Source organism: Centruroides sculpturatus, unplaced genomic scaffold (assembly GCF_000671375.1).
Source record: "Centruroides sculpturatus isolate CEXI.00-Female unplaced genomic scaffold, Cexi_2.0 scaffold209, whole genome shotgun sequence".
NCBI classification, from domain to species: Eukaryota; Metazoa; Arthropoda; class Arachnida; order Scorpiones; family Buthidae; genus Centruroides; species Centruroides sculpturatus.
This window is the reverse complement of record NW_019384446.1, coordinates 138123-155400: the sequence shown is the minus strand read 5'-3', so window position 1 is coordinate 155400 and position 17278 is coordinate 138123. Positions and strand designations below refer to the sequence as shown.

At 40.7% G+C, this 17278-nt stretch overlaps 2 protein-coding genes across 5 annotated transcripts in view; both read right to left on the bottom strand.

Moving 5' to 3' along the window:
- LOC111620396 (zinc finger matrin-type protein 5-like) overlaps positions 1-17278 on the bottom strand; it is a 41895-nt gene that overhangs the window by 11575 nt on the left and 13042 nt on the right. The window lies entirely within an intron of this gene.
- On the bottom strand, positions 10166-16886 carry LOC111620395. The gene has a single exon (XM_023362309.1). It carries the CDS (start codon positions 15887-15889, stop codon positions 10289-10291), a length of 5601 nt encoding a protein of 1866 aa, XP_023218077.1. The 5' UTR covers positions 15890-16886; the 3' UTR covers positions 10166-10288.

The window sequence follows — 17278 nt, the reverse complement described above, 5'->3', positions numbered from 1 at the left end:
TGTTTCAAAAATAGCATTATAACAGAATGTGAGACAGAAACAAACAAACTAAATCTTGAACAGGAACAGGAAAGAAGTAAATACCATGATGCTATTGTAACTAGCTACAAGAATGTAATCCAACAGTTTGCATGTTTGATATCACCATGGATGTTTAAAAAGAATATATCATTGATGTTATAGAGACAAAATCCATAGATTCCACAAAAAACTTCCTGGGAACAAAGTGCACTTTGAAAAAAGAGAAAGATTACACCAAGAAAATGTTCTTGAGGTAACAGCCAAACTGCACTGTAAATTGTTGAAAAAAAAGGAAAATTAAATTTAAATGGTCTGTTTGTTCATGTTGAACTTTATTATAGTTACTAGATGTTTCAGATTACAGGATATAGACCAGGGGTGGCCAACAGTTTTTGCCCCAGGCCGAATTGGAAAGAAAACTTTTTTCACAGGCCAAATCAAAGGCTGCCCTAGGAAGATTTTGAGATGGTGCAAGATCTCAATGTGGTATCACCCCATAGAGACCAAAATGTAGATAGAGATTACAGATACATTTTTCACATTATCATGCTTTATCAACATTCTACGCTGTACTTACGAGATTTGTAATGGAGGGTTAACTCTAAACGCACAATGAGTTGACTTTTTTTTTCAGGCGTCAGAATTTTTCATCGAGCTATTCGGACTTGAGTAGCTAATATTGAAAGATTGATCACATAAATTCATTAGACGGGCCATATGTTGGCCATGCCTGGTATAGACACACAGCAAAGTGCACAAAGTGTACTTTGCTATGTGTCTATATCCTGTGTACAAAGTGCAGACAGAGTACAATATATTCAGAAAATGTTCTAATGAGCATGAAATAAGACTAGCAGTTCCACAGAGTATTGCTTACATTATGCAAGATATAACATATGTTTACAAAAAACAAACAACAGACTGATGTAAAACAAGGTTCCTTTAGCAGAACATAACCAAAATTACAAAGATAGTTTTAGAATAAACTGACTAGTGCAAGTGTCAGCATCTTAAAACAAATTAATGTAAAGTTATCATAGTTTTGATGAGATATTATATAATGAAAAATAACATTGCTTTGCCTGTAAGTTACATAAGGGGAACCATATCAATAAGAGAAAAAGATCCCCTATGAATATCAGAAGTGTTTAGAAGTTTGTTATATAACATGTGCCAATACTGTGTTGAGCTACAATAATCCTGAACAGAAGACTCAACATAAAGTATGCATTTCATACTAAATTAAGAACAGGAGATATGGTGATTGTATAAATTTCACAGAATCAACAGATTTTTTATATTTACTCTATTTACCTTGATCAAAAACTTAAACTTTCTTTAAATGTTCAAAATAAACAGAAGATATTTAGTAGTTAACAACTAAGAATGTATTAATTTGTGCAGACTCCAACTGTCCCCCTCTGAATCTTAGTATTACAGACATACAAATATAAGAAAAAGGATAATGGAAGATTTTCTTAATGAATACAATCTGTTTGTAGATAACAAAGATATTGGGTCAACCTGTAGGATCTCAGTAGGTGGCAATATTGATGATCTCATTGTAACAGGCATTAGCCTTATTAACCCTAGATAACTGAACTTAATTTTTAGTTACATTATAACTACACATTCATCGAGCAAACTACACATTAAAAAACGTTAATATCAACAAAAATGTTTAATAAAAATAGGAACTTGTTACATGGCACAATAGTATGGTTAAATAGGAACTAAATAAGGACAAAATATTTAGGAAATAAGATTACACACAGTTGCTACGTATGTTAACATTATGGGGGCTGCAAAATGCATTTTTGTATTTCATGCAATAGTGTTTTGTCATTTGTCGAGCTTTCAATGGACATAAATAGCATATTTTACGCAGATTCAATGCAGAATGAGTAGGAGCTTCTACACTGGGCACATCACCTAGAATATCCTGTATCATGGTTCTGATATCATGCCTCAAAGGCATTGTCTGTAAACGCTGTTGTAGCCAGGGCTCCATGAGTTTGTCTCCCATCTTCATAAAGAAATTCCCACCGGGACATTGGTTTTTTTTTGTTTCTAACGTTATTAGAGACATAGATATTGTGAGATCTGAATAGTCCTGAGTCTACAATTAATAATTATTTTATGATGTTAAATATTATCATAAAATATTATTTCGTTTTGGTGAGAAATTAACGATTTTCCAATGTGGGAAAGATAGATAACAGATGCTACTTCCTTCTAGGGAAGTTAGAACATCTTGTGTTTTTCCCTTATCTGCAAAAAATATAGCTTTGATGGGAAATGTTCACCCCTCATTTATTCCCCTTTCATCCGTTCACATGAAAGAGTCTCTGTCTGATGATTGGTCGAAAATCAGCAGATATAGCGGAAATTTATCAGAATTCGGGGAGTTCATCGACAGACATAGAAGAGTCAGGACTCCATTCATATTGCTCCTAAAGGCCAACGCCTATGCTATGAGCCATACAATATACAAGGATTAAGTCTAAAGATATAAATGTATCAAGTTAAGTTGATCTCTCCAGAGGAAAGAAGACAGAGAATTCTAGAAGTGAAACAAATACTTCATATACAGAGCCGAAGTTTAAAGACAACGATCAGGTTGTATGTTCTTAAATGATTTTGTGTGCTCTCTCTCTCGACCTTATATCGGTTATAGTATAAGTCCGTATTTCTCTCGACTTATAGATTGAAATTCGCTTTTACTATCTCTCATTTATATAATAGTTTGTATTAGTTTTAATTGTTTATGGTTTATTAAATTTATTCTTATTTATTTTATAAAGAAATGTCTCTCAATTATTATCGGAATAGGATTTCCCCACGCGTGTTTATCCGCGTGTAAAACAACTGATAAACTGGTGTCGGAATCCTGACGTAGATCCGAATCTCGCGATTAGGATCGTTTATAAAAGCCCTCCTATAAAAAGTTACGAGAGCCGATCTCACGATCGAGCGCCCGTAAGTGGTGTAACTTTGTTTACGTCCTGGCTGATCTCACAATATCATAGCTGTTGATTGCCAATAGGTTTAACATATTATAAAATATGCATAGTGGCCACCTTTTGGGTTTGACTCATATTTGAACACATTTGATCTACTGTGTCTACTACACCCTTTGTACTATTATAAAAATGTATTATTTGTGGTTTTCCTGTATTTTCATCAATGTTAAGTTGACCATGAATAGTTGACAAAACAAACAACTTTATTTGACTTAGCTTTGTATGAAACTAATGTCTTATTGCTGTCATAACAAAATATTGAAGTACTACCAGCATGTGATTTAGAATTTTTTAATTTTTCAGGAATTTCTCTTAGAATGGTTACTTCTAAGGGTGCCAACCAGTGGCATGCCATGACATTTGATGGTAGGGAAGCTGTGTTTCTGTAAAAAGCCGACATCCAGGGGCAATCAATCAATTGCGCATCAGTGATGGTCTAGGGCAGGGATGGCCAACAGGTTTTGCCCCTGGGCTGAATTGGAAAGAAAACTTTTTCCACGGGCCGAACCAAAGGCTGCCATAGGAAGATTTAGAGGTAGTGCGAGATCTCATTGTGGTGTCACCCCGTAGAGACTAAACTGTAGATAGAGATTATAGATACATTTTTCACATTATCATGCTTTATCAACATTCTACGCTGTACTTACGAGATTTGTAATAGTTAACTTTTTTTTTTAGGCGTCGGAATTTTTCATCGAGCTATTCAGATTTGAGTAGCTAATATTGAAAGATTGATCGCGGGCCACATAAATTCATTAGACGGGCTGGATCTGGCCCGCAGGCTGTATGTTGGCCATGCCTGGTCTAGGGTCCATTCGGTTCCTATCGTATCAATTATTCAATACGATAGGATCCTACTGTATCGATTATTTGATAAGCCAGTAAAAACCGTAGACTTCTCTACATGCATTTTTAATATCACAATTACATTCCGAATCGCTAGCCATGATATAAGGGCTACAATTAAAACTAAAATAATAAAAACTTACTTGGTGAAATAAAATGTGTGGTGGATGTACCAGTACATACCTGGTACAAAATATTCTTCAATTGTATAAATATACTTTTAAAGAAAATTATAATTAAATATAGCTTTGTAAAGAAACATACACAAAAATATAAAATATTCTTTACTTTTTAAATCTTAAAACAATGCACTTAGTCAAATAGCTCCCTATGACTGGCTAATGGATGGAATCAAAGATGGTTGCAGAGCATGCACACACACGGACTGCCAAATCCCCAGGGTGCCAATACCGATCAATGTCAAATACCTCTTTTGTCACATCACTAGTATATCTCAAAGGACGTGACAGGGCTGTTGTAAATTTTAAACGTTTCTCACCATAGATAAGTTAAACTTAATAGTCATTTGTTTTCTAACTAATTCGTTTTAGAACCAAGTGTCCTCAGAAATTTCCAAAATTTACAACTTTTCGGTCACTCTCACTGAACTGGAAAAATTTCCGTCTTTATTACATTAATAATACAAATATGAAATTGCAGTTTTGTCTTGCTATTATATTATTAAAAAAATATCTAAGAAATCAGTCTCTGCTGTACTCGGCTAGAGATGGTTCGGTTAAGCTTTTCTTTAAGTAAAATTTCGGCTCTTTCATCAGAGTTTTGTTTATGTCCCCAATTCCCTAATCACTTAATTATTTAACAAGTCGAAACCAGTTACTTTGTATGCGAATATTTGTAGTCTCGGGAAAAAGTGGAAAGACAAATTTTTATGACAAACGGATACATAAATCGTAAATTTAAGGAAAATAAATTCTAGAGCTTTTTCTGTACCTTGTTCATCTCTCTCATTCATTAAATTTAGTTGTAAATGATGCTGTCAAAGTTACTATTAATTTTTTAACATTATACAAGAATTGTGCATGTTTTTTCTATATCCCCTTAAAGATGGGATATATGAAATCGTAATATCACTGGTTTAACATTAAAATTCGTGAGTAATATAAAATCGGAGAACGGAATAAAAATATCAAATATTTTAATGGATTTTTTTAAACTCCTGTCAACTATACAGAACTATCATAAAAACATACCAGTATGTAAGGTTTGCCGACGTTGAAGGGGAAAAAGTCTATCTCGCGTCAGAATGAGCCTAAGGGAAACCGCGTATGTGGGCGGTGGCGAAGGAGGCAAATGATGCACAAGTGTTTTACAAAATAAAACCTGTTTAATTGTTCGAATTCATGCTTACATCGATATAGGATAATTCCAAAATTTCGGTGCTCCTGGGAACGGCGAAAGTTCGTGATCTCGGTCGCAGTTCGGGCGGACGAGAAGGATATCCGGACGAAGCAGAAGTTCGTTGTTTCGTTGCGGTATCCTCGGTGAGCAGCGGATGCACAACACAATTTTTCACCACTGTAGGTTTAATCCGGAGGAGACTCTTCTTCGATCTTGAAGTTCCGATTTTTATAGTTTTTCCCCCACTATTCGCATTTCGGATTGGTCCCTCGTCCCATTCCTCGCTTCCCGATTGGTCTCTCCTTTGTCTCCAGGTGCAAGACGAAACTTTTCGGGTCACGGGAAAGGTCCGATTCGAGGTGTCCATCTGATACGTCTTTGTCGACTCTGCTCGATGACTGTTTATAAAATAATAACACTCGCACTCATAACTCAGGCCGATATTTACCATTTTTGACGTCTAAGAATTTAACGATCATTTTCACCTTTCACCTATCAAAAATTCCTCTATTTTTTGTTCGAAAAGGTTTATTTCGGCCAACATTTTATAGACACGCGAGTCAAAGATCTACCTGTTTATGAGCGCTCGTGTTAGAGTTTGTCTTCCGCTAAGACATTAACAGATAGTTGACACATACTCGAACCGTTCCGAGTCTCGTTGTTTACATCTCGTGTCGAGCAAGAATTTCACGGTTTACTCGAGTTCGAACCTCGTCTGGGAACCCACAGTGCTCTCTGCCTTTTTAAAATGCTGCTCGGTTTAGTAATTTAGCAGCATTTTAGCTGACAGCTCCCAGAGCCTTCAGTCCGCACTCTTGTTCATCCGAAAATGACCGTACATGCGAAAGAACATTTTACCGTGAATTATATTTCATTGTTTTGAACATAGGTTAGTCGAATATAACCTTGGTCACTTTTTTGTAACACCTTTTTTTTCCATTTAGAGATCACATTTTCGATCTCAGATTTACTCAATGTTCCCCGTTTTAGTTTTAATGACAATACTTCCTTTTACATTAAAAATTTCAATACTTTCATTTATTGATAATAGTGAATAATGGGAAAGATTAACATATGGGATAACATATAAGATAACATATTCGTTAACATATGGGATAACATATAAGATAACATATTCGATAACATATGGGATAATTCAACAAAATAACTAATTTAGCAGAAAGCGAAACAAATAGAACCTTGGAGTGTGCTTTTGTCGCTTCACAGTCCTTATTTTTCTAGATCTGTGCCCCCTGATTAAGTAGGGCGTCGTAATTGAATATTTTTGGTCTATTTCTGAAGATGTTGATTTGTTTCTGACTCGGTCAATTGTCCCTGTTCTCATTCTCGTTCTCGTAGATGTTGCCGTAAAGTCTCTAACAATCTTTGGCCTCGTCCTACGCCCGTTTGGGGCCTGGAAGGAAAGGCTCCAAATTTTTTCTCTGTTGTCGAAAGGTTTTTCGAAGGGTTGTCTCCTGTTCTCTCGCTGGTTTCCCTATTTTCCTTCTTCTTTTGAATTTGTTTTGCCTTTTTCGTGGCGAGGGTTGTTATTGTTTTTATTTTCTCCTGCAAATCGGGGGACGGATCCGCTCCTAGAGGTAGAACGAGCAGCTCTGGATGTCGGGAATGGGAAGTAGAGATCTGGATTCGCCGAATGGCGTTTTGAATAATTTCTTGGTCTACCGGAGGTACTATTCTTTCCGGCGGGGCGTCCGGTTCCTCTTCGAACTGCTCGAAATCGGGTTCCCACCAAAATGCTTCGGCCATAATGGAATGAGTCTACAGAAACACAAAGGGAAGTGGTCTTAATGTTCGGTCTCTTTTACTCAGAGTACGCGAGTCGCGTTGTTTACTGTATAAAAGAACTATTATTCTCCCTCCGGTTCGAGTTCCTCTTCGGAATGTCGTTTTTTCGCGGGGTATATATGTACGATTACGGTTAAGATTTTTTCTTCTAACATTCGTTCCAACATTTTCGAATGTAAAGTCATGCAATCTCCCGTTGATGTAATATGTTCAAGACTACCGGTTACGCTTCGGGGTATTGATTCCCAGAGCAGAAGTCGTCCCCTCCCTCGTATTTCAATCCTTCCACGGAAGTAGGTAGCATTTTTACGACATCCCACCATTCTAACGATGGCATACAGCAGAAAGGCATCATTTTCAGTTTCCATTTTGATTAATTGAACAACAAAATAATGTTGATGACAGTAAAGACGGATCGCCCATTTCAAAGAGTGGGGTAGTTCCAATCCTACTATATTTAATCGGACTGAGGGATGTTCGAGAGAGAGAGCAGAGCGGAGTGGGTATCGTTGATATGTTTTATTATTTGGTAATGTGTTCCTTCCCAATGACAGGTTGGTTCCATCGAAGGGCATGCACAGGTACGGTAAGCGCAGAATCTCTCGTGGGCTTTCCTCTCACGTGAGAGTTGTATCTCTGGACATCCGTTATCTTTAAATCTGCACGGCAATGCGACAATTTCTCCTAACTGTTCTAACACAAGATTTCGATGGTTTCCCATGTCTCCTCGACAAGTCGGACAGTTGTGTACCTTTGGTTTACACCAAGAACAAATTACATGTCCTGCGGGACATTGATATACTGGCGGAGACATTTGGTCGAAGCACACTGGACATCTGAACAAGGCCAAGAGAGCCGGATCTGTCGTTGTACTTGGGGTGCGAGACCTCTCTGTATTCGACGTCTCGGTAGAAGGTGACGTTTTCTGCTTCTCCATTGATTATTCTTTGATTCTAAAGAAAGGAAAAAGAAAGCTAGTTGAGTCTCGGTTCTTTGACTGACCGACGATTTAATAGAAAATTACACGAGTTAGGATATATTTTCGAAGGTGCGAGGTTCCTCCGCCTTATTTTCATAAATGCCTCATTTGAGTAGGAATAGTTTCGACTCCGACGGGTAGTATAATGGATTCTTCCCGTTCGGGTCTCATCAACATCGGTTGATTAACCTCTAACGTTTCTAGAGCCTTCGAAGGCGGACTCGTCTCAAAGGTTACCGGCATCAACTCAATCATTTCCATAGGAGTCGATTCCACTCGATTTTCCTGTCGGTGCACTGGATAGGTGATCGCTGGTCTTCGTTTCCTTAAACAGCTTGATCGTTTGCGACAGCTCCCAAAAATCACGAGGGCAGCAACGATGACGACAATAGGGGTTATGAGTGTCAGATTCCACGTGGAAAATAGATAGGTTCTTACATTTGGTGTATTCGGAAAGGCGGTTTCGGTTTTAATCGATCTTATTTCATGACTTATATCTCGAAGTATCCGTCCAGAAAATTCCAATGACCAATCGCGTTCATTAGTTTGGAGGATGTTCGATGTAACGTTTTTCTGGATGTATTCTCGTAAGATCTTAATCTCCGTAAGATTGAGAATATCGGTTATCGCTGGTATAACGTAATGATTTCGAAGGGCGACCTTGAATGTGGTCCGTGCTTGAAAGTGAGACGTAAGACGTATACCGGGTACGTGTCCGATACAAGTCATGGGCAATTTAAAAATTCCTGAATTATTCAATTTGATCATTTTGACTGGTGGTTGTATGGAACTACCGAGTTGACTACATTCTATAACTAAATTTAAAGGCGTCGGGGTGGAATATATCCAAGTCCCCTCTTCATCGATGCGACGAAACATCGGTTTTGGAAAAACGGTAACTCTTCTCCTACATAATTTATTAACAGTCGGCTCATCTGCCATAAACAGGGCATATTCACATGCTCGATAAGGAAGCTTCCACACCGCGACTTCCGGTGCGCAGATCGTTGTTAATCCTGTTTTACACTTCTGTAAGTCATGGGCTTCCAATAACATATAAAGCTGTCGGTCTCTTGACAGTGCTATATAGGGAAAATCGACTTGATAATGAGCGAATGTTTTGGAATCGGGAAAATATGCAGGAAATTTTACCGTTTCATACAAATCAAAATAGCCTTCAGGAGTGACTAATGGGAATTTTGCAAAAATTCTTAGAGTTGACGGGAGTGCTACAGCTGTAGTTGTAATCCACTGGTAATACTTAAAGACGTTGTCTTCGTTTAATGTTTCTATCAATGAGATTCCTCCAGGCAAGTGTTTGTTTACTTCTGTCAACGTCTCTAACAGTTGTGACCTTGACAAAAAGTGAGAGCTGAGTCGGTGATTTTCCAACATCTCGATAGCTTGTCGTAAATTTGTAACACTGATTCGGAATTCCATTACTGCATCTTCGGCATATCGAAGTGCTGTACTAACAACAAAGGTGTAACTGAACACTTGAAGCTCTCGATCTAAGTAATCCTGTCGTCGAATCATCATGTCGACATACTTCCGGTTGTCCTTGACCGCTTGAAGGGTTTGATTTATGACGGTTGTCTGTGCTTCCAAGATGTGTACGATTTTCTGTTGATTTTCGGATAAACTGTCTATCCGACTATTTGTTGCTTTTATTTCTTCTGAGGTGGCTGTTCCAAAGAGGAATTTTAACACCTTTCCTCCGACATCGATTAATCCTCGTTTTTCTCGGGGAGAATCGTTTATAGTGACCGTGGACTTTAATTCCTTATACTCCGCCTCGAAGTCGGCGAGAGATTGTTTTAGGTTTGCTAGTTCCGCATCCGCTAAAGTCCATAGGGGTCGCATAGGATCCTCCTTCTTTTGCGCTCCATTTTTAACTACGGGAGTTAGAGCCGTTAAATGACGGTGTAGATCGCGAAGGTATTCGTCGTATTTGTCAAAAGTTATTTCTAACGCTATAGTCCACTGACTCGTTGTCATAAGGAAGTTCCCTTGTGGTAGGAATATAATTCCTTTAGTCAAGGCGGGTACCAAGGCCGGTGTTTCGTATACAATGCAACTTATCAGCATAATCAAACGAATCGTTATGAATTTTCCCATCGTTATCTACCAAAAAGGAAGTTCACATTACTACCATTTCTGACTTCGCGACAATAAATTTGAAAGCGTACGCGTATTTACAATTGACCTCTTTCCATCCGGAAGATGACAACCTCTCTTCCACGAGAAAGAGAAGCTACCATTTACAATGGGTAAATAGACCGGTAGGAGCGAACGGTAGCAGTCGCGGGGGGTCCTCCCTCTGTTGAGAAGTCCCGGGAACATCCGCGTCTCGCACCGTCGTCACCTTCGGCTGAATATTTCCCGACGATTTGGGAAGTACCCAGGGATATTCACTCACAGGTCCTTGACTCCGGAGAGCGTATCGGTGTGAGGTTTGAGGAGGAGGGGTCACGGGTCGCTCGATCTCTGTTCTTTCCGCGGTATCTTTTGGATCGGGCGAATTGTTTTGGAGTGCTTCTAAAATGATCTCGTCCCAGGGGTCAACGCATTCTACTTGTGGTTGTTTTGCCGTTAGAGGAGGGATATCTGTGTCTGCTGTGTCAGCATCCTCTCTGCCTGCATCAGGCGTTACAAATTCCATCCTTGCGATTGCCGGCTTCATCCGATTCGCGTGTGTGTGCAATTGTTTCCCGGAATGAACATGCTGAACTACAAAATCTACGGGACTCGTTTCTGCAACTATTCTATAGGGACCGTGCCATCGCGGCGCTAATTTTCGTTTCAATCCTGTGGGGATAGCCACTTCATTGACGAAGACTCTATCGCCTATCGCAAATTTGTACGGCTTGTGCTTACGTTGATGATAGGTATTCCTGTCGTTCGCAGCTTTTTCCGCGTGTTCCTGAGCTATCTTGTGGGCTGAGGCCAACCTCACTCTTAGTTCGCTCGCATAATTTTCGCTTACGTCATATCGGGGTTTATTTGGTTCGGTAACGATATCAAAGGGATAAGTCGGATCGCGTCCATATAAAAGGAAAAAGGGGGTCTCATTTGTGCTCGAATGCACGGTAGTATTATAAGCGAAAAGAGCATAAGGGATCATTTCATCCCAATTGCGCTGATCTGCGTCAACATAATGAGTCAAGATGTCTATGAGAGTTTTATTCAATCGTTCGACCATGCCGTTACATTGGGGGTGGTACGCTGTTGTAAGGAGCCTTTCTACGTGTAACAATTCGCAGACTTCCTTCATAACTTTGGATACGAAGTTAGATCCTCTATCGGTAAGTAATTGTCTTGGGACCGAATGTCTTAGAATAATTTGGGTTACGAATGCCTTCGCCACTGTTTTGGCGGTAATATCGGGTAACGGGATTGCTTCTGCCCATCTAGAGAAGTGATCGACAAAGACTAATAGGTATTTGTTTCCGTTATGAGTAGTGGGGAGTGGACCCTGAATATCTAATGCAGTACGCTCGAAAAGTCTCGATATCTTCGGAAACGTCTGCAAAGGGGCTTGATGACCATGCAGGGGTCTTCTCCTTATCGCGCATTCCTGACAACTATCGCAGTAGTGCGTAATATGTTTGTTCATTTCTGGCCAATAAAACTGGTTTTGTAATTTCTTACGCATTTTTTTAGCACCTAAGTGTCCTGAGCTGGGAATGTCGTGAAACAATTTCAAAATATATTCTATCATTATTTGGGGAATCACTAGTCTATCCCATACTTCGTTCCTTTCCGGTATCGTTTTCCTATGATAAAGGGTTTGATCTGCATCTAAATAAAAGTTTGTTGCATCTAAGTTTGTATCTCGTGAGGATGGGTCTCCCATTAATTGTTTCTTTACTTGACTACAAAAGGGATCTTTTTGCTGTTGTTCCCTAACTTGTTCTTTACTGTATATGGGTTGCATTTCACAAATCTTAGCCACGGGCATTCTGCTAAGCGCATCTGCATTGGTATGTGCTTTTCCCGGTTTGTGTATTATCTCGAATTGGTATTCCTGTAATGCTAAATTCCAACGACTAAGTCTTGAGCTTTCATCTTTAACGTTTATGAGCCACCTAAGGGGTCTATGATCTGTAATTATTTTAAACTTTTTCCCATACAGGTATGGTCTAAAATGCTTAATTGACCAAATCACGGCCAGACATTCCTTCTCTGTAGTACTATAATTCCTTTCTGCCGGCTTTAACAGTCTACTAGCATATGCCACTGGGAGTTCTCCACGCTCATCTTCCTGTGACAACACGGCACCTATCGCGACGTTTGAGGCATCTGTCGCTAACACAAATGGACTACCAAAGTCTGGGGATCTTAATAGGGGTGCTGTTATCAAAATTTCCTTTAGCTTTTCGAACGCGACTTTGTGTTCCTCGCCCCAGTGAAACTTTACATCGACCTTCAATAAGTCTGAAAGAGGCTTTGAAATCTTAGCATATTGTGATATATGACGCCGATAATACCCTGTCAGTCCCAGGAATGCTCTAACATCTCGCTCATTCTTAGGTTGGGGGAAATTTCTAACGCATTCTATTTTCGCTGGGTCAGGTCGGATTCCTTCTTCCGACACTTCGTGCCCCAAGAATTTTATCTGCCGCCTCAGCAGTTGGCATTTTCGGGGCTTCAGCTTCAGTCCCGCTGTCGCCAAGCGCTGAAGGACCATTTCCAACCTTTCTAGGTGCAATTTAAAGTCTGGACTAAATACTAAAATGTCGTCCATATAGACGAGGCAAATTTTGTTTTTCAAGCCACTTAATATCAAATTCGCGCATTTTTGGAATGTAGCTGGGGCACAGGTCACGCCCATTGGCATACGATTGTATTGATAGTGCCCCGAAGGAGTGCTGAACCCCGTCTTTTCCTTTGATTCAGGACTCAGAGGCAACTGCCAAAATCCACTTAATGTATCCATGGAAGTAAAATATCGCGATCTTCCCAATAAACTCAATGATTCCTGAATATGGGGCAATGGGTACGGGTCTATTTTGGTAAGTTTATTTAATTGTCTATAATCCACGACTAATCTATACCCTTGGGGTTTTTTTGCAACTAATAACGCAGGCGCCGACCAGGGGGAGCTGGACGGTTCAACTACTCCACTTTTAATCATATTTTCCACTATTTCATCCATTATTTCCCGTTGCGCATACGGAATTCGGTAAGGGGCACGACAAACCGGGGGACTGTTCCCTGTGTCTATTTTGTGCTCCACTAAATCGCAATAGCCCAAGTCGAAATCGTCTTTCGCAAACACGTGTTTATATTTGTATAATAAATCTAACAAAGGGGTCAACTTATCCTTCCCTACTTCACTAAAGTCAAATAAATTCGCAAATTGAGCTCTTGTTAACTCTATTTCATTTGATCGCGTAATTTTATTCCGCTCTGCATTTTCCTTTGTTTCCTCTTCTGCTAAAAGAAAGATTCCTATTTTATTCCCCTTTTTAATCTTAACGGGTTGTGTTTTCACGTTCATTATCCTTACAGGTACTTTGCCACGCCTCCGTGTTTTGACTAACGTACTAGCAATAAACACTCCCTCACTATCGGGAGGTGTCGGTTCAATGACTCCCACTTGATTAGTCACCGGAGAGTGGACTTTCCCTTCCACGATGACCTCTGACCGCGGGGGAATGACGTAATCTTCAGCTAACGTCACTTCCTTAGGAGAGTTGTTCTCTCCCTGTCCTAAACTTTTAACGGTTGTTTGTTTTGACTTCTCCCGTTTTATTTTTCGCCTGTTATTTCGTGCGCGTTTATTTTTCTTTTTCGTTTCCGCATCCCTTTTTGTTTTATTCTCGTTTTTGCTAATTGGCGTTGAATTTAAATCGTCTCTTGTCAACTCACGTGTGTCTGTGTCAATTTGCTTAAGACTATTTTCGTTAGCTTCTTTTGAACTAGGACGGGTGGCTGTTTCCTTTATCTCGGCCAAACCCCAAAATGACACAATATCGCCCGAGGGGAAGCTAAGTGTTGCGTTTCTAACCGAAATTGTGACATCATATAATTCGATGATGTCTCTCCCAAAAATTCCGTCGTTCGGCTCGGTGATTTCGGGCCTTACCAAATAACAATCATGATAAAAGACTAATCGTCCGATTCTGAATTTTAACCTAAACTTCCCAATGGTCTCTATAATGTGACCGGTAACGCTAACTAATTCTACCGTTCTCGTTTCGGCTCGCGGTAATTGTTCTATGTTAGGGAAAAGGTTTCGTGATATTAGGGTAACGGCTGCGCCCGTATCTATTGTCAACCGTACCTCTTTATCCTCGATTTCGCAAATCATCGTGCAGGGAGGCAATTTTCTACCTTTCGATTCGTTTATTCCCGCTAATGGGGTTTGAATTGGCCCTTCCGGAGGCCGTTCTACATAGCAGTTTCGTTCTCGAAATTGTACCGATGTGACTCTATCTAAATTTCGCGATTGTTTATTTTCTGATGAGCTACGTTCTGGCGCGGGTAAAGCTAAAAATCTGGAAGGGGTCGCGTTGGATGGCGTTCGTTCGGCTTCGAAGCCACTACCTGTACTACACTGACTATCACGCGGTGGATAAAAGGGAAAGGGCGCAAAATGTCCGCTACTTTCGGGTTCGAATTGCCCGAATCGCGCCTGATAAAATGGTATTTGTCCTGACTGATGGGTTTGAAAAGGGTTCCGTACATTTCGTGTGGGGACTGCCCATTCGGAAGCGTCGCGTTTCGCTCCCCACCTTCCCTGATATGGCGGAGGGATGTTTCCTCCATACCATTCGGGTGGTAATGGGACATACTCCCATGGATTCAAATTCGGCGAAAAGTTTTGTAAATATCGTTCTTCGTTTCCTCTCCACGGAAAAATTGGGCCTTGTTCCGAGTATTGATTGTAAAAGGGGTAACGCATGCGGGGTTGTCGTCGCGGGAAGGCTAGCGATGATCGCGGGGAAAACTGTTGCGGTGTACGACGCTGCGGGCTTGGGGGATAGCGCGGATTTCGCATCCCATTGTTCGCCCTTTCAGCTTCTTGGGTTCGATTGGTTCGCGAGGGTTCTCGTCGGAAGCCGTTTGTTTGCTGACGCGTAGGCTGTTGATCTAATCTTTTCCCTAATGTGACTAATTGCTTCGAAAGTTGTGCGATTTTAGTGTTGAAAGCCGATTCTCTCCGTGAATTGGCCTCCTCTGACTGAGCGTCACAATTATCTATGGTATCGCCTACACTGGCGACTAAACTCCGCGTTTTTCCTGCTAATTGATCTATCGTCTCTTTGCGGATCGCAATTTTAAGCGCTTCGGCGAAGGTCGCCGGATCGTGCGTCATAACCTGCCTCTTTAGTCTATCAGTTAGGCCATGCAAGAATTGGACACGCAATTTTTCGTCCAGTTCTCGCTGTTGACAGCGTTTAATAACTGCGCTCTCCTGTTCGTTTGAACCCGTGTGATCTATGGCCATTGCGCTAGCGAGAGTCTGCAAGCGGACCGCGAACTCCTGCACCTTTTCATCTCTCCTCTGGGTACACGCGTGGAATTTTTGTACCTTAATAGAGTACGGCTCACGATCAAATCGTTGAATCATTAGTGTTTTAAAAGTATCGAAGTCCGTCACGCATTTCATCTGCAGGTCGCGCCACGCAAAGTCTCGAGCCACGCCCATGAGCTTGCACTTGGCAATGCTCAGACACTGGCGAGGCATCCATCCTGCCAAACTTGCGATTTCTCCCAATGTGTCGAAAAAATCAGACACGCGTCTCGTTTCGCCCGAAAATGTTGGGATCATTCCTCCGAACGCGGAGAAAGAGCCGCTACTGCTACCGTCTCGAGGTCGCGTCGGAACACCTGCATCAGCCTCCATCGTTCAACCCACTTTCTAGATAAACTTTTCGTCGGCTCACTTACTCAAATGTTGTGGGACACAAATAATCTCGAGCTTCTGACACCAGTGTAAGGTTTGCCGACGTTGAAGGGGAAAAAGTCTATCTCGCGTCAGAATGAGCCTAAGGGAAACCGCGTATGTGGGCGGTGGCGAAGGAGGCAAATGATGCACAAGTGTTTTACAAAATAAAACCCGTTTATTTGTTCAAATTCATGCTTACATCGATATAGGATAATTCCAAAATTTCGGTGCTCCTGGGAACGGCGAAAGTTCGTGATCTCGGTCGCAGTTCGGGCGGACGAGAAGGATATCCGGATGAAGCAGAAGTTCATTGTTTCGTTGCGGTGTCCTCGGTGAGTGGCAGATGCACAACACAATTTTTCACCACTGTAGGTTTAATCCGGAGGAGACTCTTCTTCGACCTTGAAGTTCCGATTTTTATAGTTTTTCCCCCACTGTTCGCATTTCGGATTGGTCCCTCGTCCCATTCCTCGCTTCCCGATTGGTCTCTCCTTTGTCTCCAAGTGCAAGACGAAACTTTTTGGGTCGCAGGAAAGGTCCGATTCGAGGTGTCCATCTGATACGTCTTTGTCGACTCTGCTCGATGACTGTTTATAAAATAATAACACCCGCACTCATAACTCAGGCCGTTATTTACCATTTTTGACGTCTAAGAATTTAACGATCATTTTCACCTTTCACCTATCAAAAATTCCTCTATTTTTTGTTCGAAAAGGTTTATTTCGGCCAACATTTTATAGACACGCGAGTCAAAGATCTACCTGTTTATGAGCGCTCGTGTTAGAGTTTGTCTTCCGCTAAGACCTTATCAGATAGTTGACACATACTCGAACCGTTCCGAGTCTCGTTGTTTACATCTTGTGTCAAGCAAGAATTTCACGGTTTACTCGAGTTCGAACCTCGTCTGAGAACCCACAAGTAAATTCTTATCAGTTGGGTTAAGTTATAAATCTACTTGTGATTCACATAATCGGGCAAGGGCAGCCAAATATCTAGCAGGCAGGCGGCTAACAGCCCTGAACCTGTCCTGGATAGAATTGGATGCAATATACGTATAGCATCCACCCAAGGTCCTAGACTTCCACCAGCTAAACTGGGTGAGGTTGGTGCTCTGTAAACGGCATGCGCAAATCTGGCTATTTGGATGCTGATGATATAGCACTTCCACTCCACCACTAATATTCGAATATACAATATTAATCTTATCTTTTTTTTCACGTGTAGTATAGAAATTTGTAATAAGATACATAATGCAGTTATAATAAAATATTGTGCAATTATTTTCACATAAGTAAAATTAATATGTATTTATTTTTTAGAAAATACAAGGGAAACGATGCATCCACC

What these genes read in the sequence shown, in the direction of transcription:
- LOC111620395 (XM_023362309.1), bottom strand. Translation starts at nt 15,889, where the DNA reads ATGGAGGCTGATGCAGGTGTTCCGACGCGACCTCGAGACGGTAGCAGT.